The sequence below is a fragment of the Salminus brasiliensis genome, chromosome 1 (assembly GCF_030463535.1).
Source record: "Salminus brasiliensis chromosome 1, fSalBra1.hap2, whole genome shotgun sequence".
In the NCBI taxonomy this organism is placed as follows: domain Eukaryota; kingdom Metazoa; phylum Chordata; class Actinopteri; order Characiformes; family Bryconidae; genus Salminus; species Salminus brasiliensis.
In genome coordinates, this window is record NC_132878.1 from 31976012 (window position 1) to 32000233 (window position 24222).

General features: G+C 42.3%; 1 protein-coding gene across 1 annotated transcript in view; it reads left to right on the top strand.

Annotated features, from left to right (window-relative positions):
- The window catches only part of kif3ca (kinesin family member 3Ca), a 38523-nt gene that overhangs the window by 3497 nt on the left and 10804 nt on the right, over positions 1-24222 (top strand). The window contains exons 3-9 of the mRNA XM_072677664.1: positions 1927-2597; positions 4061-4370; positions 14152-14253; positions 14864-14986; positions 17739-17857; positions 18479-18595; positions 22574-22682. Of these exons, the coding sequence (XP_072533765.1) occupies positions 1927-2597; positions 4061-4370; positions 14152-14253; positions 14864-14986; positions 17739-17857; positions 18479-18595; positions 22574-22682 (1551 nt within the window). The remainder of the gene's footprint in view (positions 1-1926; positions 2598-4060; positions 4371-14151; positions 14254-14863; positions 14987-17738; positions 17858-18478; positions 18596-22573; positions 22683-24222) is intronic.

The window sequence follows — 24222 nt, forward strand, 5'->3', positions numbered from 1 at the left end:
GCTGTGTCCCAAAGCATAGGCTGTAGCCGAGGTAGGTGGCATTCCTCCTCGGCCCTCAGTTACCCACAGTTCTCTGCGCACATACAACAGGGTGAAAAAAAGGAAAGACAGAACCATGAGAAAATGACGAAAAACGAAGCCCCCCCCCCCCCCCCAGAGCAGAGTTTGTTTAGAAATGTTGGTTTTAATAATTATATTTCATTTCTGTGAAGAAATGAAAAAGCACACGTTTCCCGCCACAATTGCAAGCAACCGGAGCTTTCCGGTGACGTCGCCACACAGCCTGGTTAAACTGTTCCATTTGTGTGACCGATAGGCTATCAAGGCTTGAGTCTTCACCGGTCAGCCCTACTGAGGACCCGCCCTACCTCGGCTGCAGCCTAGGCTTTTGGAACGCTGCTTGTGTAAGATGACCACAGAGAACTGCAATAAGGATCAAAGCTTTATCCCGTCTAGTGGCTGAAAACGCTCTCCTAGGTTGAGGTTTTCGGTATTTTCGTGTGCACAGGCAAACCGCAGCCTTTTCAAAACACTGGCTTTACGCAGTTAACCAGCACATGCTGCTTTACTGAAAACCAGAAGGGTTTTTTTCCCATGTTTTTTTAATCTGGGGTCAGTGATCAATCATGTTCATTTGATTTTCTGCCAACAGTTCCTTTAAAAACCATTGACCAATTGCATGTTTCATCTTAAAGGGAGCATAATTAGTCCTGTTTAATTGAAAAAAATTCAGCCAATTTTAAACAAAAACACTGAGATCATGATTAACTTGACACAGCATCAATTTCCTAATTTCCTTTGGGATTGATAAGGTTCTTCTATCTAAAAGTCATTGTATTCATTGTATTAGGTTTTGAGGTTTAAAATTGGGTGTCATAAAAATGTCTTGAAGTATCATGATAATATTTCGCCATATCACCTACTCCCATATATTAAACAGAAAATGATTTTTTGGCCCTCTGACGATCATGGAACTGTTTATGGAACTGTATAGCATTTATTTTGAATGGTTCTAAAGATACTAGTGGGTGTCCTGCCTTCCTGCCTCATGTTTTTACACTACGGATCTCATATAATTACTGTCCACAAGCTACAACTTAAAAGTCCTGTAATACTGGCTTAACCAATTGTGGTTCATTCTTACTCCACTTGTAAAAACACCACCAGCTCCTGTGCTAACATACAATATAACGAAGAATAAGCCAATAGAAATGGTTCAGAATAACATGTTGTGGTGTAGCACAGTGGATGTTAAGGACCACACCTATATCCTTTGGAATGAAAGGTGTCATGGAAGGTGTTTACACTGTGACACAGCATCAAATATTGGGATCAATAAGGCTCTTCTATCTAAAAGCCATTGCACACATTGTACTAGGTTTTGAGAGAAAGGTAAAATTGTCATTATATGATATAATATTTTGGACATTTTGGATTCTTTGACCCTCTGAAAATCATGGAACCCTTTGTGGAATTTTTGTATGGTTCTAAAGATACTGGCGGGTATCACAATTAAGTTCCTTCCTGCCTAATGTTTTTACACTATGGATCTCATGTAATTAGAATTACAGTATCCTTTTAATATTTGGGATATTAGCGATCATGTACAGTAAAACAGTGTTCTATTCTATTGCACCTTTCAGCAGGCTGTGTTTGTTACAGAAAGACTGAAATATGACAGTTATCTGTGTCCTGCCCTGTATTGTGCCTCATTCCAAAAGCGAATGTGAAACACTCCTTATGACTTCAGCGTGAGTAGGTCGGTTTTTATGGCATGCCGAGTGTTCAGACACTTTAGCATTGTTTACATAGGACATTTTAAATGAGGAAGTGAGGAACGCCTAGTTATCCATGAAATGGACCCTTTCATTTTTGTCAGCCGACTGCCGTGATGCTAATATTATCTTCTCTTCATCCCATTGCTAGTCCAAGGATCAGGGCAGGAAGCTGGAGCTGAAGGAGAGTCCGGAGTCCGGCGTGTACGTGCGGGACCTGTCGACCTTCGTCACCAAGAACGTAAAGGAGATCGAGCATGTGATGAACGCGGGGAACCGGGCTCGCTCGGTGGGCTTTACCAACATGAACGAGCACAGCTCGCGCTCGCACGCCATCTTCACCATCACAGTGGAGTGTGGGCAGCCTGGGCCGGACGGACGCAGCCACATACGCGTGGGCAAGCTCAACCTGGTGGACCTGGCGGGCAGTGAGCGGCAGGCCAAGACCGGGGTCAAAGGGGAGCGCCTGAAGGAGGCGGCCAAGATTAACCTGTCGCTCTCTGCTCTGGGGAACGTCATCTCGGCGCTGGTGGACGGCCGCAGCTCCCACGTTCCGTACCGTGACTCCAAGCTCACCAGACTGCTCCGAGACTCGCTGGGCGGGAATGCTAAAACCATCATGGTGGCCACGCTGGGGCCGGCCTCATGCTGCTACGAGGAAACACTGACCACGCTGCGCTACGCCAGCCGAGCCAAGAACATCAAGAACGTGCCGCGGGTCAACGAGGACCCCAAGGACGCCTTGCTGAGGGAGTTTCAGCAGGAGATTGCTCGGCTCAAAGCACAGCTGGACCGCCGCGGAATGCTGAGTGAAAGAAAGAGGTAGGGCTGGTATTATGATCGGTATTAAGTTTGTGTGGGTGTAAATCTTTGACCTCACAACAGTTTCATTTGGTTTCACTTTGTTGGGATTCAAATTAGTAAAATTCTCAATTTCAAATGTTAAATATATTTAAAAATACAATGATTTTAACATCTTAACACAAGGACTAATATCCCCTTGTGAGCCAAGGTTATGGGAGTTACAAGTAGGGTATGCACTGGATCTGATATAGGAAGAAAAAAGTATAATCCCATCCGTTACCCAAAACTATCACATAAATGCATGGTTCAAGCCTATATGAGAGTATTCTAGGCTTCATAACTCAGGCCTAGAATAGCTTAGCATCTCCTGAAAATAACATGGTATGTGTGACCGTCTCTTATAAATTCTTTTTTTAGGAGAATAAAGTTACCTCCAACTATCAAGAAATCATTTAAAATTGGTCTAGGGGTCTACATTTCTTATTGATATAGCATTTTTTAATTGCTGTATCGGTAACTATATCGGACATGAAAAAGTGGTATTGTGCCACCCCTGGTCTTGCTAATGCTATAGATTGATCCTATGATATATATGGTCTGACAGGCTGCAATAAACTGCAGGATATGTGGACAAGATGGCTAATAAAAATAAAAAAAACATCCCTAGACCTATTCTGTAGTCTGTGCCATGTCCACATCAGAAACTCTGGGTCCAATATGTTTTTTCTCTATGGGAAAATGTGGTAATAACACTGGCCTGTCTGAAGAAATCAAAATATTGCTACGTACTACTAGCAGGCTTAACACTCCTGCATGTTTAAAGAGCATCTGAAACACTACTTTGTAAAAACACCAGCTAGCCTAAAACTGCCAGAGCCTCTTCATTTTCACACTCAACAAAGACTGCTACTTTCCACAGGGCATTTTGGTGAGGCTGCTAGTCCTATGATGTCGGTTCAGTGTACAGGAGTGTTAGCAGCAATACTCACAGTTGTATTTTAGAAGCTCTAGCGAAATGTGGTAGAAATAAGCAGACAGGCCTGGAACAGCTTTGTTCACCACAGGGCATAAGAACCACTGTACCTTTTTCCCATAGAGATAAACAGCTTATACCCAGAGTTCCTAATATAGGCGTTGTGCTGACCGCAGAATGAGATCATCTCAATTAATTGAAATAAATAAATAATTACCTAGAACCCTGGGACCAGTACATATATCTTTGGCACCCAAAATCATATCAGGATAATTTTATTGATATTGTACTGCTTTCTTCCCGCTTATGCAAAATGTGATTAACATCCATAGGTACTTTGAAATCCTAGCCTGTCATTATACGAGACAGAAATCAATATTTGCATTAATTAGCACTTTTTTATGACTAAAACAAGCCATAGCCTCAGCATTTGTCTCGACAACTGACGCTGACCGTATCTCCGGTCACTTTTCCAGACACTAAAATTCCGTTATTATCCCACCGCTAGGAAGAGAAGACTCATGCAGCTGAAGAAGAGCGAGGACGGAGGCGAGTTGGAGAAGGATGTGGATGACGAGGCCGACGGGGAAGAGGAGGACGAGGATGAAGATGAGGATGATGAAGAGAGTATGGAAAAGGAGGCACAGGAGTACATGAAGGAGCAGCAGGAGAACCTTGAGCGAGAGAAGGAGGCCATCATGGACGACCGCTCGCTGGTAGCGGAGGAGAGGCAGAAGCTCCTGGATGAGAAGGAGAGGATGATGGGAGATCTGCAGAAGGAGCAGGAGGCCACAGCACTCCTCACCGCCAAGTTCAAGGTCTGTAATAGTGTCCTTTAGCGTCCGCTCCAAAGCCACACCTCTTAAACACATGATCACATGGGTTTAACCCCTTAGTACTCTAAGGTTTATTACACACTAAGGTGTATTACACAGTAACTACAGGGCCTTCTGTACAAACTAATGGGGCTATTCCTTGGTAATAATCATAACACTTTTGGCTCACCGATGGTTTAAGAGGTTAACTAGCTAACTAGCTAACTAACTAGGGGTTGGTGTGGAGCAACAGATAACACCACTACCTGCCACTGAGCTACCACACCATGTGGGAGACTGGGGTTCAATTCCCGGTCTGGGTGACTATGCTGCGCTACACCAATAAGAGTCCTTGGGCAAGACTCCTAACACTCCATTGGCCCACATCTGTAATACGAGTCACCTTGTAAGTCGCTCTGGATAAGAGCGTCAACTAAATGCCATAAATGTAAATGTACACTAGCACTACAACATTAGCTAGCTGACACCAACAATGGGCAACTGCATTAGCTAGCTAACCACCTAACATCATATTAGCTACTTAAGCTAATTCGGACAATCTTCTGGAGGGACTGAAAGGGGAATCCGTCATTATATGTGGGTCCTTGTACGTTTTTAATTCTGGACAGGATTTTAAAAACATCCGTTTAGATAGCATAAACATAAAATTCCATTTCTGATTGAACAACACAGGACATTTCAGTGCAGGTCATTTGACTTTCTTTTTTTTTTTTTTTTGGATAGATTTAATTCATTAAGACAGATGCACTTGCTAACGTCTACATATTTTTAGGTTAGTCAAACTACCCCTGTTGTGTGAGCTAGCCTTTATCTGCAGTCATGGCTGTCCTAAATGGAAAATGGGAATAGAAGTTTCTACGTTACTTTCTCTGCCATCAGTTCTTTGAAGATCTAGCCTATTGTAATGGGTCTTGTCACAGCTCTACACTGGTATAGTGGATTGGGTTATGGCGCGGTCATCCAGGCAGCAGACTGAGGGTCAGTTACTGTCTTAGGCAAATACACCATGCTCTCCTGACTGCTAGTACTACATTTTCCTACTTCTACAACATGATAAAAGCCAGGTTTGTCGCTGGCTAGATGTAAAATACTAATGCTAGGCGACAGATTTCCAGATTTCTGCCCTGTGCTGTAGATAGGCAAGTAGAGATGCCTCCTTGTCCCTGTTGGTCGGACGTTTGTGGTCCACATAATTTCTTATTTCCTTTGTTTACATGACCAGAGCTGATTTTATTTCCTCTGACCAGTGTTACCCTGCTGGAAAAAAAACACATGGCGCTGGTCTAGGCTGAGGATGTGCTAGCGTTGTGCTGGTTGAGCAGTATACCAGCGTACAAAACACAACCGATGCTTGTTTACGTTGGTGTGGTGCTGGTTAACCAGTATTCCACTGTTCAAAAATAAATATACATGCTGGTTGATGCTGATATTCATTCATTGTACACTATATGGACATAAGTATTGGGACACACCTTTTATTAATAACTGAATTCTGGTGTTTCACTTAGTCCCATTTCCACATGTGTATCAAATGAAGCACCATGCTTTATGCAGCTTGCCCTTATAAACATTAGTGAAAGAATGAGAATGAATTCCAGCGTGGTACTGTTTTAAGATGCCACCATTGCAAATGTCTTTCATCCTAGATATTCCACTACTCTGATTGGTAATAGAGCTGCTGCAGAGAGGGGGCCATATTAATGCCCATGGATTTAGAACAATGTCATAAAAGCTCATGTAGATGTAATGTCTAGGTGTCCCAATGCCTTTAGGACACCGGTCGTAACAAGTCAGTAAAGTGTAGACAATTTTTTTACATAATCCAGTGCGGTGGTCTGGTTTCCCTGAGATTTTGGGCATGTTTCCAGATCAGTAAGTTAAAGCTAACCAGTTATCTACAACAACCTCATAAAAACATGAGAGTTATGTAATGCATTTCAGTGCATTCCAGACTGGAAATAAGGGGTGACATAGCAGGGTGCTTTAATCAGGGAGAAAGAGGGAGAGGGACAGTTAGCCATGAGCAAGCACTGTTAGCTATAAAAAGAGCCTGAAATTGGGTTATTGAACATATTTTGGCCTGAATATATATATAGGACACGCTGAAAGTCAACTGGAAGATGCAGTCTGCAGCCTGAGGGGTGTAAAGCACGGTCAAAGCTGGAACATTTTTGGGACTGCACAATATATTGTTTGTTCGTTATTGACATATTGGGCAGAGAATTGTTCGGTTTATTAAACACATGGATGAGTTAGTGAATTTGATTAGGCCTGAACTACAACAGATTTTATCTGTCCATAGGACGGCTATTTTGCTATATGGAAAAATATTAAATATTTATTCGTTGCAGCTGGTTTACTTAAATGCAACACACATTCATGGCCGGGCGTCCGCATCATCTCTCCTCTAAGCGCAACAACCTGCCCCACTTTGCACGCTATCATTGAAGCTAAAAGAGCCTAGATGGCTCAGTAATCACTAGTGCAGAGTGCTTTAAATGATCGGCTCATATAAAAAATGCTCAGTGCAAAATTGCAATAGCATGGAGCATGGTTACCATGGAGACACTACAGGTTTCATTAACCTTAAAGTTAGCTAACGTTTCTCTGTTTGTTGCATGGTAACAGGAGACTCACAGTGCACTCTGGTACAGTCTGAACCGATGCAGAGATCTACTGTGATCTAGCAATCTACTAGAAATTATGAGAGCATTGTTGGAAAATGTTGAAATTGTTGGAAGTGCCCTGAAGTCCACGCTAGAATTCCATTTAAGACCTTGAATTCTAGAATTCCAACTTATAATTCCGAATTCTAGAATTGCAATGTATAATTCGAATTCTAGAATTCCAACTTATAATTCTGAATTCTAGAATTCCAATTTATAATTCTGAATTCTAGAATTCCAATTTATAATTCCGAATTCTAGAATTCCAATTTATAATTCAAATTTTAGAATTCCAATGTATAATTTGAATTCTAGAATTCCAACTTATAATTCTGAATTCTAGAAGTCCAATTTATAATTCCGAATTCTAGAATTCCAATTTATAATTCAAATTCTAGAATTCCAATTTATAATTCAAATTTTAGAATTCCAATGTATAATTTAAAATTCTAGAATTCCAACTTATAATTCCGAATTGTAGAATTCCAACTTATAATTCAGAATTCTAGAATTGCAATGTATAATTCGAATTCTAGAATTCCAACTTATAATTCCGAATTCTAGAATTCCAAAGTATAATTTGAATTCTAGAATTCCAACTTATAATTCAGAATTCTAGAATTGCAATGTATAATTCGAGTTTTAGAATTCCAACTTATAATTCTGAATTCTAGAATTCCAACTTATAATTCTGAATTCTAGAATTCCAACTTATAATTCTGAATTCTAGAATTGCAATGTATAATTTGAATTCTAGAATTCCAACTTATAATTCTGAATTCTAGAATTCAAATTTATAATTCCGAATTCTAGAATTCCAATTTAGAATTCAAATTTTAGAATTCCAATGTATAATTTGAATTCTAGAATTCCAACTTATAATTCCGAATTGTAGAATTCCAACTTATAATTCAGAATTCTAGAATTGCAGTGTATAATTCGAATTCTAGAATTCCAACTTATAATTCTGAATTCTAGAATTCCAATATATAATTCCGAATTCTAGAATTCCAATATATAATTCCGAATTCTAGAATTCCAACTTATAATTCAAATTTTAGAATTCCAATGTATAATTTGAATTCTAGAATTCCAACTTATAATTCAGAATTCTAGAATTGCAATGTATAATTCGAATTTTAGAATTCCAACTTATAATTCTGAATTCTAGAATTCCAACTTATAATTCTGAATTCTAGAATTGCAATGTATAATTCAAATTCTAGAATTCCAACTTATAATTCTGAATTTTAGGATTCCAACTTATAATTCCAGATTCTAGAATTTCAACTGATAATTTTAGCAATGTACTATACTCTAGATGGTGGTAAATGCAGTTCTGGCTATGCCACTGTTTTGTGTGTGTGTTGATGAGCAGAGATAAAGGGGAATAATATAATAGTGCAGTCTGTTCATGCTTCCTCGTGCTTTGATCACAGAGATGCCTCTTTGCTGCCATATCAGAGCAGCTTTCCAGGTCAGCTAAGATAACACTTACGACGCCCCCCCCCCCCCCCACACACACACACAAACATGTGAATACACACATAGTGAACAAACACACATTTGTTCATCCTCAAAGGCAATGTAAATAAATGAATCTCCTAATTGGAGATGGAAGCTTATGGTGTCTACAGTGTGTATATGTGTGTGTGTGTGTGTGAACTGGGGCACGGTAATGAGCTAAATGTCCTGACAAGGCCAGACAAAGCACATTCTTCCACTTGTGTTTGTGTTTACAGCTGTGATTGGCTGACCTAAGAGCCTGTAAACCAATCCTAATTTGAGCCCTATACTCACACTCTTTTTCTGACAGCAGCCAGCCAATCAGAGCGCAGTCGCCAGGCAGGATGGCGTGGGTCAGAGAGTGAGATCGTTAAGGCATTGATTTATGCTAAAAGCTACATAGACCACTGGAGCCCTGCTTTCTACCAGAGACATTAGAGTGTGTGATTGAGTGAGAGAGAGAGTGCTGTCCAAATGGGTGTGTGTACAAATGGGATAGCGAAAGTGTTTGTGTGTGTGTGTCGGTGTATGTGTGTCGGTGTGTTATTATAGAATGACATTGGAAGACCTAGAAATGGCCCCGTCTAACACAGATAGTGGGGGTAAAACATAATGAGTCCAATCCAGTTCTGTCACAAATCTAGTCTGAGTTTGCTCAAAATAACATGTAGTGATAGAAAATGTAATGAGTGTATAAGTAGTGCGTAGTTCATCACATAGGTCTGGGCGATGTAGCTGCAAAAAGAATCACAATAAAAAAAAAAAATAAATAAATAAAATATATATATATATATATATTTTATTATTATTTATTTATTTATTTATTTTATTGTGATTATTTTTAATGTAACCACCTCCTTTTGAATTTAACCACTGTAAGGCACACATATTTTAAATTAAACAGTGATATTTAAAAATTATCTCATATGTGGCCAAAAGAGCTTATTCCCCATGTATGTTTAGGAGAACCAAGCATAGGGACGCTGTGGAAACTTGCTGATTGCTGATTGCTCAGTTCAAGTGAAAGGGAGAGCAAGCAAACCTGGATGAACCAGTCTCTTAAATGTGCCTGAAAACAGTGGAAAACACTCCTCTCTAGACTTTCTGCTCTTAGACATGAGGCTTTATCCTCTAAACTGGTGTGATTTGAGCCTCAGCTAGCTGGAACACAGACTGTGCTATAGTGTTTAGCTTGCTAGGTAACTAAATTAAGCCTAGCTGGTGGCACGAGTCCAAACACAGCACAACTCATTTCGCCTTTCTGTTACTTCCAACACCAGTTCCTGGACTTCGCTCTCTCAGACAAAGTTTTTTTGTTTGTTTGTTTTTTATTCACCAAAACTTGTGTGAGTAGCTCAGCAGTTAGTCAACAGCAGCTGCATTGGCCTGCAGATACTCCGTGCAGCTGTAGCCGAGCTAGTTAGCTTAGACTAGCTTTGCAAGTGAGCTGCAGATCCAAAAGCACAGGAAAAACATTGCTTTTAGCTTTCTGTCCTTTCAGCAGCAGTCCCTCCGTCTGTCATTCTCATCTTAACGTTGCTATTGATTTTTCTTTTTTCTTATTGCGATTGATGATGTCATATCATTTTATCGCCCAGGCCTAACTTAAACCTAACCCTAATTTAACTCCCACCCAAACCTCCCTCAAACTGTAACAGTGGATCTTGTTGCTTGTTGTTTTCCCAGAAAACGTTGAGCCTGATTAAAAGTGAGGACCAGAAGAAGTCCCCACTTGAGCTCTCACATATCCTGGTCCTGGTACAAGAACTCATGCAAACACACTCACACACACATACACACACATGCACAAGAGTCTTAATACAGATCTAACTCAGCCATGTGTAAAGACCAGAGGTGCCTCCTGGGTTTAGCATCTGAGTCATGCTCCGGAGCTCTCTAACAGAGATCTGGAACCACATACTTCACTAAACATATGTGGGTTCTGTTACAACAACAAGTACCAAATAGGCCTGAGTGCGGTTTGTTTCCAAACGCTGAAATTCACACAGCCACAGTGGTCAAAGAGCTTGCCCAATGAGAGAGAGACACAGGTAGAGCCAAGAAAGATATATAGGGTATAGAGATGGAGAGATGGAGGGGGGGGTGGGGGTACTGTAACATATTATAAATAAAACATTACACTGGCTGACCGTTATTTCCTGACAGGTGATGAGTCATCACTGCCTCATCCTGCCCGCTGCCCGTTAGCCAATTACAGCGCAGATCACAGAACAATAACAGCCAAACAGGAAATGCATCACCAGATGAGCAGACAAGGGGGTCTGAGGGGGAGATTTTATTACAGTAATTAAAACAAAAACAAAATCAGAGCTGATGGATTTAATTACACTGGCGTTGTGAATTCTAATGTACTTCTATACACACACACACACACACACAGCCTACAGGAGCCCACAGCCTTCAGCCTACAGTCCTACAGAGTCTCTTCCTCTCTTTCCCCTCTTTCCTTCCTCACAGCCCAGCACCGGAAAATCTCTCTACAAACAATCTGAGTAGGAGGAACTGTGTGTGTGTGTGTGTGTGTGTGTGTGAGAGAGAGAGACAGAGCGAGTGAGAGAGAGTGAGAGGAAGAGAGAGAGAAAGGTGGGTTGAGGGCGAGAGAGTGACATAGAAAGAAATAGATGGGTAGAGAGTGAGGGAGAGAGAGAGAGTAAGAGAAAATGAGAGAGAGGAAGAGGTCTGTACATTCTTTAATCCAGGAGTTGTGTAGGTGTGTGTGAGTGGGTATGAGTGTGTGAGAATGTGTGGTTGCGTGTGTGTGGCTGTGTGTGCGCTAGTCTCCCATAGGCATCACTCCTCACCGGTTCCCAGCATGTTTTGCAGCTTCTGCTGAAATATTGATGAGTCAGCGTCTGTGTGGCCGTGGGCGGAGCCTCTTTCTCCGGACCTTGACCAATGAGGTCGCAGTTCGAACGCATTCATAATGAACTCGCCTCATTCCGTCCCTGTTGCTATGGTGATGTGAACGAGGGGGGCCTGGATTTAAAGGCTGTGCTGTAAAATCGCCTGGGTGCACAGTGACGTTTGCAAGTGTGTGTGTGTGGGTACTTGTACAAGTGTGTGTGTGTGTGTGTGTATGTGTGAGGCATGACTGAGCAACTCAGCTGGCAGCTCCCTTGGGGCTGCTTTTCTATTTTAAACCTTGGCAACTCGTTTCTGTGCCCCAACCCTCCCCATCCCTCCCAATCCACCCTGCTCCCTCTCTCACTCATTTTCACCTCCTTCAGTTGTACACACTCACACAAACAAGGCACTCAGAAAAACACACACACACACTCCAACACCTGCTGCTGGTTTTTCAGTACAGCGTAAACAGTAAGGGAGAGCGGGGCGCTCTAACTAATGCAGAGTAAAAAAGTATCATGGCCATAAAAGCCTGGTGGCTTTATAAGAGCACCATTTACACAGCTTGAGAGCTAGTCAAGCTAAAGTACAGCCTCCACACTGGGGGGTTAGTTAAAAAAAAATACACATGCAGTCAATCAGTCAAGACATGTTTAGTGTCCTGTAGGTGGCAGAAGGAAAGGTTGATTCTTAGACACATCTCAATTCTGAATGATTCACAAATGTCAAAAAGTAGATTTTCTAAATGTTCATTGATAACGTAATGGTGATGAGACACACGGGGAGGAGCTCGGAGGTGTGAAAATGCAGCGGCGGACAGTCTGTGGCATCTCAGAACCCTTTACTATGTTAATCTGCAGCTGAAATGCATTTAATGTATTGAAAACATTGATTTCCAAGGTTGAGGAGTAGTCTGACTGCCCCCTCTAGCACACTGTAAGACTGGTTAATGCCCTTATTGAGTAGATTTGCAGAAACGTCTGGAACGGATGAAATCTGAGACTGACACAGTACAGTACTAAATCATGTGGAATACAATGATGGGCCGCACTTTCTGACCTTGTCTTTGTCATCAGAGTCATCTCATTTCTTTAGACTCAGTGTGTGTGTGTGTGAAAGCAAGAGAGAGAGACTATTGTTTGTCCTTTTCTAATCCTATCATCGATCCTATAACCATAACAGACTTTCTCCCTCTCTGTGTTTCTCTCTCTCTCTATCTCGTGCTTCGATTAGCCCATAGTAATAGTCCATTCATCACTCACTCGTCTCCTCCTCTTGATAGACAGACAGATTAAATGGACAAAAGTATTGGGACACCTGCTCATTCATTCGTTAGTTTATTCTGCTTTGCTGGAGTAACTGCCTCTACTACTATATACTGCTATATTCTGAAGCTTTGCTGTGAGGATTTGATTGCATTTAGCGACGAGAGCGTAAGTGAGATCAGGATGTGGGATAGTCAACACTCCACCTCATCCCCAACTCCTCCCAATAGTACTGGATGGAGCACCATCGTTTCAGAGGAACAGCCCAATGCCTGGGGACTTTATACCCCTGTAGCCACACAAGCTGTGTGTGTGCATTTGCACATCTGTGTCAACAAAAGGGGTAACTTAAAGTAGCTGAATGCATTCATTAGAAGGGGTGTCCACAAACATTTGGACAAATAGTGTAGATTGATACACCGATAGAGAGAGAGAAAGAGAGAGAGAGATGTTGAGGTTGTGTTGGACGCTCTGTCAGCAGCAGATCTCCTCCCCCAGTCTGTCAGATGGTAGTAGCTGTTGTGGCTATTTTTAGTGTCTACATTGTCCAAACCGGTCAGTTTTTCACATCAACAATGAATACTTCACATGACATGTGTACACACACTCACACAGGGGGCTCTATTCTGCTGGCCACAGATATCACAAATTGCATTACTTTTTTTATTTATTACAGTACTGAGAGTCATTGTCTGTGAGCGTCAGTGTGTGTGTGTGTGTGTGTGTGTGCATGCTTCCTGCCTCATAAGATGAATAATTCTTTTTATGATATCAGTGGTTCTTTTCATCTCTGCTGTGTGTGTGTGTTGTCACACAGTGACTCATTTTGCTAAAGATTGTAAATGAATGGGTTAGTTTGGAATGAGAGGTAAACAAGTAGTGTCTCCCTTAAAGTGGGCTCAATATGCCGGCCCTTGTGAAGTGAGCTCTGGAAGTCCCCTGAGCCAGCAGTCATTCAATTTGGTCACTAATTAAAGCTGTATATATTGCTTTATTTGAACATTATTATTAAAAAGTATCTGACAATTAATATTACAATAGTGCTCTTAAATTGGCACATATTATGATTGCTGTTTACCTTGCAATATTAATGGAAAGTGATTCCAACAGGACCACCGCTGACCAGATATCATTTGGCAAGTGAAATCTAAGCACATCAGTGACACTTGGCACACAATAGCACTGTGTGTGTTGGTGATACGAGTGTATTAGGCACAGCAGTGTTGCCGGGGTTGTAGACAGTGTCACTGTGGGTCCATCACCCCAAAATACCCACCCAAGAGCAGCTTGGTCAGAAACCAAGCCCTGATGAAGGGCTAGAGCATGGCTAACACAAACTGTATACCAGCAAGGTAGGGCTAAAAGGGAGTGGTTTCTGATGATAAGGGGCTGATGAGTGTAGATATGGGGGTAAGGCTGTGTCCGTGTGCACTTGTGCTGATGTTGCTCTTTGGTTGCTAGGCAATGGAGAGCAAGCTTCTGGTTGGAGGAAAGAACATCATTGATCACACTAATGAACAACAGAAGATGCTGGAGCAGAAAAAACAGGAGATCACTGAACAGGTATCTAAAACACACACACACACACACACACACACATACACACACTATAATCATCATTTAGACCATTATTTTTTTAGGTTATCAATTACTTTTACATTGGAAAGTATGCACACTACAAACACTAGATATACAAGAAATATTAGAAAAAACATTGGATACCTTAGAAATCACTTACCAATCTCGCCACCTACAATACCATGGCAATTGCCTAGCAACAACTATGGATATTGTAGCAACCACTTAGCAACACTAAGGGACCACTTGGGATACTATAGGAACCACTTAGCAACACTCTACCAACCATCAGAGATTAGCAACAGCTTTTATGCCACCCTAGCAACCATCTAGCAATGCCTTAGCAACTACCCTATAACCTATTGGGTATCATAGCAACCACTCAGCAACACATGGCATACCACAGGAACCTCCTAGCAATACCCAAGCAACTGCCTGAAACACCCTAGCCCTGCAAGATAATTACTCAATACATCTATTACTAATTAATACTAATAAAAACAATAGCGACAGCCCTACATTCAGTAATACAGTAACATGTGCCAATGTGTTTGCATTTCTGTGTGTGTGTGTGTGTGTGTGTGTGTGTGTGCAGACACGCAGGGAGCGGGAGATGCAGCAGCAGATGTTGATTCAAGACGAGGAGACGCTGGAGCTGAGAGAAACCTTCTCCTCTCTGCAGCAGGAGGTAGAGGCCAAGACTAAAAAACTAAAAAAGGTGAGCATTAAGACACAGGCAAGCTTACATACATACCGTCAGTGAAGACAGCCCAATATATTTCACTCTACATTGTACACACACACACAAACACACACACACAAACACACACAGTCCCTCCATGTTGTTAGATTGTATTTGGTTCCTTAACTCCTCTGTTCTTTGCTCCCTTTGACCCTTGGACCCTACCCATGACCTTGTGGATATGCACTCCTCCCTTTATCAGTACAAAAAGGTTTGTCCGTTTTACATTTCCTCAGCCACTGACTGTGCCGCTAACGCTAATGCCAGCACCAGCACTAATGCTAATCTGCTAACTGTCCACTTTAGACTAATTATAACCTGTCCAAAGGTTAGGCGGCACTGCACTGAAGGTAATACTGACGTGTTAGGTAGTTTAAGCCAAGCTACATAACCACTGAGTTATACAGCCAAGTCTTGCACACGACTGTATACACATATATTAGAATATATATATACATATATACATAGAAATTGACCAATTAGTGATTTTGGGGTTGATAACAATCGCCAATCGTCTTTCAGCTCGTTTGGCTGATTGCTGATACTGATAGAGCGTGGGGCTAGATGCCACATTAACCTTCCCAGGCATGACTTGGTAATGCGTCATTGTGCAGGACTTAATGTTCCTGCTTTGCCTCTCAAGATGAAATTGACTTTACTCTTTTCAATTAACCACCTTTTAAAAGCTGTCGACTCCAAGCACTCACTGAGAGAGCCTCTGCAGAACTGCACCGGGGAGTGGAAACACAGTTGAAAAACTCTGCTTATCTAGCGCTACAAACTCCATCACTTTGGACGAGCTTTCTTTAGCTGTTTTGACTGTCAGTGATGTACTGTAGGTGGTGGTTAGCACGGTGGCCTGCACTGTTTGCTGTTTTGTGTGGTTAGCGGTGTTAGCTAGCTCTGCTGTGTTCTAATACTCACTGTACTGGACTGAGTGATGTACTCTAGAGAGGGGTAGTGGTGTTAAAAGTCTTTACTCGGCTTCCCCCACAAGACCTGTTCATTATGAGCATTCTACAGACTGATGAACATTTGAACACACTGGCTCTAATGCAACCGTTCGCAAGCTCCATAGTTCAAGGAACTGCAGCGTCCTGTGACTGAGGACCCTCACGGAGAGCTGCTGTAATCCTTAACTCGCAAATATAACCCAATCGGCTTATTGCAGAAATATCATCTGAACGTTAATTAGATATTTGGGCTGAATATCATCTGACAGCCGACCAATTTTCTATCTCTAATTATGATGCTTAATATTTTGGTTAATTAATGATACTGGCCTTTATATTTAAGCGATAGTATTATAGATAAGTATAAGATTAACATTAATACTGCTGCAGATGTGTGAGAACAATTAGGACATCACAACGCAACCACACGTTCAGTGTTTCAGGCTTCTGACCTGATAAATTGAATAAGCTCGTCTTCTTGGATAAAAAGCAGACGTTATTTAATATGTATGAAATCATTTCAGAGATAAATTGCCGTTAGATATTTTCCACAAATTGTTCAGCAATTCTCTCAAAACACTGAGGCTTCAGAATACTACATAACATGACACACCATAGTAAACACCTGAATTGCTCATTTAGGCACTGCTGGCACATCAGCACACGAACCAGACGTCTTTTTCCTGAAGCGAAATCAGCCCACGTCTCAATTTCTCCATCTAAACTGAAACACTATCACAGCCACAGCCTTCAACACCGCGTCACTGTGATCAGCGTCCATGATGAACATTCAGCAGTGAAGTCTCTGCCAGTGCGCACTACCCATCGTGCGTTCATCGGACATGAAACCTCCAGAGCAGTAGAACAGGTCCACAAGTCCAGAAGTCAAACCCCTGATGGGTGCGCCGGGGACATTGCTCCTAGAAGAAAGCTCCATGGATTTAACATGAACATTCTGTGGGCTAACTCTGAGAGTAAAACACAGGGGGAATTAGTGTGGAATTATTATTTAGGCCAGTAACCATGAAAATTGAGGTCATGGCCACAAATCTCTTTGGTGACGCGTTTGCATGTATGGTACATTGTACATTTGCGTCCAGTCAGGCCTGGAGTGTTCTGCCCAAATGCCCCATTAACACCCACAGTTCCTGCTCCACCTGCCTGGCCTCTGTCTTTTCATCCCCGCACCAGTCCAGTAATAACCTCTCACTCCTGACTTCTACTCCTTTGACCTCCATATTTGCTCTTGCTGATTTAAGCCCCCCCCCTCCCCTCCCCCACCCACAACAGTGTGATTGGAGCACTCTGATTGGCTGAGCTTCAGCTGTTTTTTTTTTACACAGTAACACAGATTGGATCTCTGACCTGTCACTCACTGCATGAAGCCCCTGTCCTTGAACAAGGACAAATGGATCAAGAAATGTGATGAATGGGTGGTTGAGTGGGTGGGGGAGTGGATGGATGGATGGATGGTTGAAGGTTTGGAATGAAAGGGAACAGATGAATGGATGAATGAAAGGAACTGAATAAATGGTGAATGAATGTAGACAAATGCATGAGGCCAGCTGGGGATGATGATGATGATGATATCTAGTGGTTGGTTGCCCAGGAGACCTTCTGTGATTGGCCTGATTCTGCACAGGAACCAGCAGCGTTCCAATCTTCCAAGCTCAGAGCAGCAGATCGGTCATAGCCACTACAAACCCCTCTACACATAAGTCCCCAAAATATAAGTGTGTATTCATGTCTGTTTCTCTCTCTCTCTCTCTCTCTAGCTGTATGCTAAACTGCAGGCAGTGAAGGCTGAGATTCAGGATGTAAATGATGAACACGTTAGAACCAGACAGGAACTGGAGCAGACACAGAACGAGCTCACGAGAGAACTCAAGTTCAAGTGAGTACACACACACACACACACACGCACACACACACACATTACATTGTAGAGTTCATGGCTAAACCCTAAACATGAATCAGGAGATAAACATGAATCTGAATGCCAGGCGTGGGCTAGAGGGGTATAAAAGCCCCTCAGCGTTGAACAGTGGAGCAGTGGAACTGTGTTTTCTGGAATGATGGATGCTGCTCCATCCAGTACTTTTGGGATGAGTTGGGAATGAAATGGGTTAGTGATCATCCAACATCCTGACCTCACTAACGCTGTTGTAGCTGAATTTAATCAAATCAGCACAGCAGTGCTCCTAAATCTAGTAGTATCTCTTTCCAGGACAGGGAGACAGTTACTCCAAAAAAAGAAAGAAGGAAAAACTCTTTTTTTATTATTACCCTTGATTTCAGAAACAACAGTAATTGAACAGGTGTCCTAATACTTTTGTCCATTTGGTCTAAGACAGTGTCAGAAAACACACCAGCAAGTCTATTAGATGTTACTGAACAACGTGTGTATGACGATTGAATTATACAGTTCCATCACTTCTTGACCACATTAGCCTCACAGCTCCAGCGCCAAAGCAAACGTCAGACCACAAACTGATCGATGGTATTTTGTGTGTAGGTACTTGATCATAGAGAATTTCATTCCCCCTGAAGAGAAGAATAAGATAATGAACCGGCTGGTGTTCGATTCTGAGGAAGATCAATGGAAGTTCCAGCCTCTCGTACCGGCAGAGAAGTGAGTGATATTGACCTTTGTGTGACCTTTTTTGTGTGAATTTTATTTATTGTGAGTGGATGTGTGTGTGTGTATGTTTAATGTGTGAGTAGATTCTTTACTTCAGATCTTCTTCTTAGTTTCATTAGCTTGCATTACTATTTAGGAAGCAGGTCTCAGAGATGCAAGTCCAGGTCATGCCGTATGACTCAGGGTATAAGTCTGAGTCGAAGTGGAGTCTGTAGAATGAGAGTCAGAATCGAGTCTGGAGTCTCTGCGTGTGAGTCAGAATCGAGTCAGAATCAAGTCTTCTGAGAGTCAGGTTTGGAGTCTCTGAGTCAGAGTGTATGGGGTATTAGTCTGAGTCAAGTGAAGTGCAAGACCCCATAGTTTCAAGTTTATTGAGGTGCAAGCCTGAGTCAGTTCTCGAGTCTCTGTGGTGTGAATCTGAGTAGAGTCTCAAGTATCTGGTTAAACGGCAAGCTTACGCTGAGTCAAGAGTCAGTAATTTAAGTGCGAGTACCAGACAGGTCTGGAGACCTGTCAAGAACCAAGCTGTGATGGCTAGGTGGCTGGAGAGTCAGAACATCTCCAAAACATCAGGCAGGTCTTGTGTTTTTTTTTTTTTTTTTTTTTTTGGGTATGCAGTGGTCAGTACCTACCAAAAGTGGTGCAAGAAAGGACAACCGGTGAAGCAGTAACAGGGTCATGGATGCGATCAACCTCACAACTTGTAGGACTTACAGGATCTGCTACTAACGCCTTGGTGCCTGATTCCACAGGACATTTTGTGGAGCCCATGCCTTGAGTAGTTGGATCTGTTGTGGCGGCACATTGCGCACTCAGTGTTAGGCAGGGGATTCTAATGTTTTGACTGATCTGTGTTAGCGTGCATTCCATATTAGGATCTCTGGGTCTAGGCTGGATTTCTCCAGAAGAAAAATTAATGGAATTTTACCCTATGGTGAAGAAGCGTGTTCTAAAGTCGGGGTTCTGAGTGACCCCTATGTGGAGATTGACGGTTCTGCCCTTTGCTGATGCCGCAGCCATCCCTGGCTGGTAGTCCCAAAGAGGATATCTGGCCTCACTTTCTCTTTGGGGGGGGGGGGGGGGGGGGTAGAATTGCCCTCCCTCTCCCCACATCACTCAGCGCAATGCTAGCCAGCGTGAGTGTCCGTTCGCCTTTTCCTCCTAGCGGGTTCAGCTACCCAGGGACATTGCAGTTCAAGCAGATGTTGTTGGCTGGCTTCATATGACTCAGGTGAATCATGCTAGCCTTTACTTTCCAATTGGTAGCATTGCATTGTAGGGATATAGGTTCTAAGTCCTAACTAACAGGTGGGAACAGACTTTTTTCTCAGAGAGTGGCGCTCCTTGGCAGTCAAGAATGCTGCTACAGCAGAAGTGCTGTCCTGTCTAACAGGAGTAACAGCCGTACGTTCCTGAAAGGGCTGGGTGACGTGAATAAAAAAACAACAACTCTATTTTCATATGCTTAAGAATTGCTGCGGGGAGCAGAGAGGGTAAAGGGCCTTGCTGAAGGGCCCAACAGTGGCATCTTGCTGAGCCTGGGTATCGAACCCACAACCCTTTCATGCTCTAACCACTGAGCCACCACTGCCACAGTCCACTGTATTTTTTTAAACAAAGGCAGATTATTATTAGTTGCATAAGAGCTAATGCTAGGTAAGCTGGCTTGGCTTTTCTGTCAGGTGTTTGTGGTGTGGGATGGTCAAATAGTGTCTCTGACAGCACGCTGCTAACAATATAGCCTGCAATAGTCTGCCTGTTAATAATAATGGCTAGTAGTCAAACCGTAGCCTTCCACAGTTTATCCCGATTAGACGGAACAGAATGACATACTGTATCTGAGGCTCACTATGTAGAGGACGGACGTTAACTGGCATAAGCTATTGCGTGACTCTCCAACAGACTAACAGCGGCCTTCTTTTAGTTTAGTTGTAATGTAAAGCAGTGCTCTGACTCGCTGGAGTTCACGTCTCCTTCCTTTTACCATTTGTTTCTAGGGATTGCACAAAAACTAAAATCTTACATCTCACTGTTTGAGTGCTGTGGTATACTACAATAAAGGACTGCTTTGTTGTAGATGTGTGGAGTGGAAGAGACCCATAAGACCCCCCCTCCCCCCACCTCTCTGTGAGAAAAATCCTTTGGCAATGACTAAATTAGGGAGAAAAATGGGAAAATCCTAATGCGTCCAGATCCTCTGAATTATAAGGCTGTTAAGTAGTTGAAATGCGACTTTAGCTACTTGTGAGATACTGTAACACTGCTGCATACTGAACTGACGTCCCAAGACTGGAAACCTCTGCAGAATACCCCCTCAAAAAAACAGGCTTTCTCAGTTGCAGTTAGTCATGTGTCTTTGGCAGCAGAAGAGCACAGTTCTATATCAGTGTTCAAAGGTAGTAATTCAGAGAATCCAGTGGCATTCGTGAGAAAAACTGTTCACAGGACAAAGCATGTCGGATCTGGATTTGAACATTTTCTTTACCACAGGACGCAACAGCAGCAAATCCCATTCATTTTTACCACAGGGGAATCCACCACGACTACAGGATGACGACGCAAAGTCATAAGGGTCTACAGAAACAGTCACTAAAGTGGCAATCCGTCTGTAGATCTGTGGGATCAGTTTAACACTGCTGTAGCTGATAAACAGACACATGGTTGACTCTCAAATAATTTATATTGGTGCAATTTAACATGTAAGATTTTCCTGGAACTTTTGTCAGCGGTAAGGTTTAAATTATAGATGGACTGATCAGTGTCTTGGGGGCCGATACCGATCATTTTTCAGCATAATCGGCCGGTGCTGATTTGAGTGATGTACCTGAGGTCAAATGTCTTTACTCTGCTCCACAAGGCACAGTTAGTTTTACAGGTTCTTCAGATATGGGAGTTTCAGTAGGAAAAAAAACTCCAGGCAGCCTCGGTAGGACTGTCCTATGAAAACTTCTTCTTAGTAGCCTGTAGGTCAACTTCTTCTTAGGCCTGTGGTGGCCTCACTGGAAAAGTGCCACCTCTTGCAATTTGTCTTTGTCTTCTACTATTTTCACTATTTACTAGTTTTTTCCTGTGTTGAATGTGCACAAATCTGCAGCCACTAAAAAACTATGCATCACATGATCTGAACAGCTCTCAGGATTAGCTCCTAATTATAGGCTGATTTATTTGGCTGATCCTGAGAGCTGTGTAGATCATGTGATGCATAGTTTGTGAGTGTGATCCTTCCGTCTCTAGTATATACAGTAGATGTGGAGTTGTTGTAACTGTGGTATGACTCTGAGAATAGGTATTACAGCACAGTGTAGCAGTGATGTAGATAAACAGTGCTTTTCTGTAATAGTGCTGTAACTTCTATAGTAAAAACAAGCCAGTTATGGTCTGTATATGTGAATTACAGCAGTGTACTGTACTGCAGATAAACACTGCTGTCAGTTAATTACTGTGATTTTACAGGTCAGTTGTTTACAGTGTCGTCCTAAACCCCCCCCTGCCCAGCACCCAGCTCCCAGCTCCGACCTGCTGCATTGTGTGTTTTGTCCCGTTCAATAAGAGCGGGAGTTGATGGTAGAGCTTGGTGCAGAAGCACAGTCACTTATAAATATTCCACTAAACAGCAGTTGCTTTTGTCTGCGTTTGAGGGTTTGCCAGATGTGGCCATAAAAAGCATTGCCACACATTTCAACTCACTTACATAACAGAACATACACAGTATTGCGTGTGTGTGTGTGTGTGTGTGTGTGTGTGTGTGAGAGAGAGAGAGAGAGAGAGTGTGAGTGAGTAAGAGACACTGAGTATAGAGAGAACAGAAAATCCATTCAGTAGAAAAGATTCACTCATCAGAAATGCTTACTCACACACACACACACACACACAGACTAATGCTTTTCTTGTCACTGGAATTAGTGTGTTGTTTTTGTCAAAAGAATGTTGACCTCTTTTCTTCTCTCTCTCTCTCTCTCGCTCTCTCAGTAAGTTCACTCAAATGAAGAGGAGACCCACCTCTGCAGTGGGCTACAAGCGACCAATCAGCCAGTTCGCCAGGGTTGCCATAGCGATGGGAGCCCACTCCAGATACAGAGTACGATTTATTTTTCTTCTCTTTTTATTTTTTTGCAAAAAGGAGAGTGAGAGAGAAAGTGAGAACAGTCTAACAACAGGGCAGGAAAAGGGCAGCAGGACTGATGAAGTCCAGACTATAAACCAGTGAAGACAGAATAGCAGGGAAGACACTGAGCTTTGCTTTGTGTCACATGCTTTAAACAGGTCACTGGTAACTATATCAGTAGTTTGAGCATCAGAGGATTTTATGTGCAGTTAAACAGGTTCAAGCCAAGCATGCTTTTGGTCATCTTCTCATGTTCCTATGGCATTGTGGTCTGCAAATTGTGACAGCTATCTGAGAGACATTTCTCCAGATTCATCCTGAATGCTGCTTATGACCCATAAAAGTGGCAACAGTGTAATTGGGCACTGATTAGAAGCACATCAGCATCTCACAGTGAGCACTAGCCTGGCTATAGTACAACCTCCAGACAGGGGGGTAATTTGTCAGTAATTCGATCAGTACTAGATCATTTCATTACTCGAGTAATCAGATAATTCCAGGAAGTAATCAGCCAATAAAGTCACAGAATAAAAGTGACCCAAAGTGAAATCCAAACTTCATGCCGTGGATATTTTTCACACAATGAGCCACGATATGAACATATGTCATCTAAAAGATTATGTAAGAAGAATATGTAAATCCTTTATTTTCAGCGTCACTCCAAAAGTGTTTTGTCGCCGTCTCGCGGGGGCTGTGTTAGACGCTTATCTAGACCTTACTCTCAGTTTAAGAAATCTGAGTGTGCTGTTTACTTGACCATCTGTATAATCACATTACTGCAGAAATCTGATTATGATCAGATAATTACGTGCACCAACACCCCCCCCCATATACATTTCAAAGGTGCTAATTTTTTCTTATGTTTTACACACACATTCTTCAAAAAGGTATTACAGATGTAAATAAGTGTGAAGAAATAAGTGTGATTTTATGCAGATATTTGTATGTATTTAGGGTGGAAAGCTCAGAGAAGTCTATTTTGACCTTGTTTACACCTGGTCTCCTCATGTGTCTAGTATCTGGACTCTGTCCTGATAAGATTTTAGCCACATTTACTCTGGGTAGTATGGGAATATATTTAATCTAAACCACCCAGTTAAGTTTTGGAAGTTTCCAAAGAAGGTTTAAAGACTAAGGCTCTAAAGCATAATGCATCTGATGTGAGTCTGAGACAGACAGTGTTCTCTATTTGCAGTCTGAGTAAGTCTTATTTCTGATGTGGTTTATATAGAGTCCTTATCTGGACTTCTGGACAAAGACTAACCCTTTGATTGCATGTATAAAAATATGCTGACATCCTCAGAACCTGGCCCAAGCCCCAGTTGTGCACGTCCATGGTGCAGCATGTGTCTGCTGGGATGTACTCGAACGTGCCTCGCTTCTCTTTCACCCCAAATCAATCAACCCGCGTCTACAGCTTTTTGTTTTTAATACCCCCCTTGGAAAACTAAAGGCCCATTTCATTAAACTGTCACCCTACTCACATTTCAGGCTGGGCAACCCTAGCTGTCTC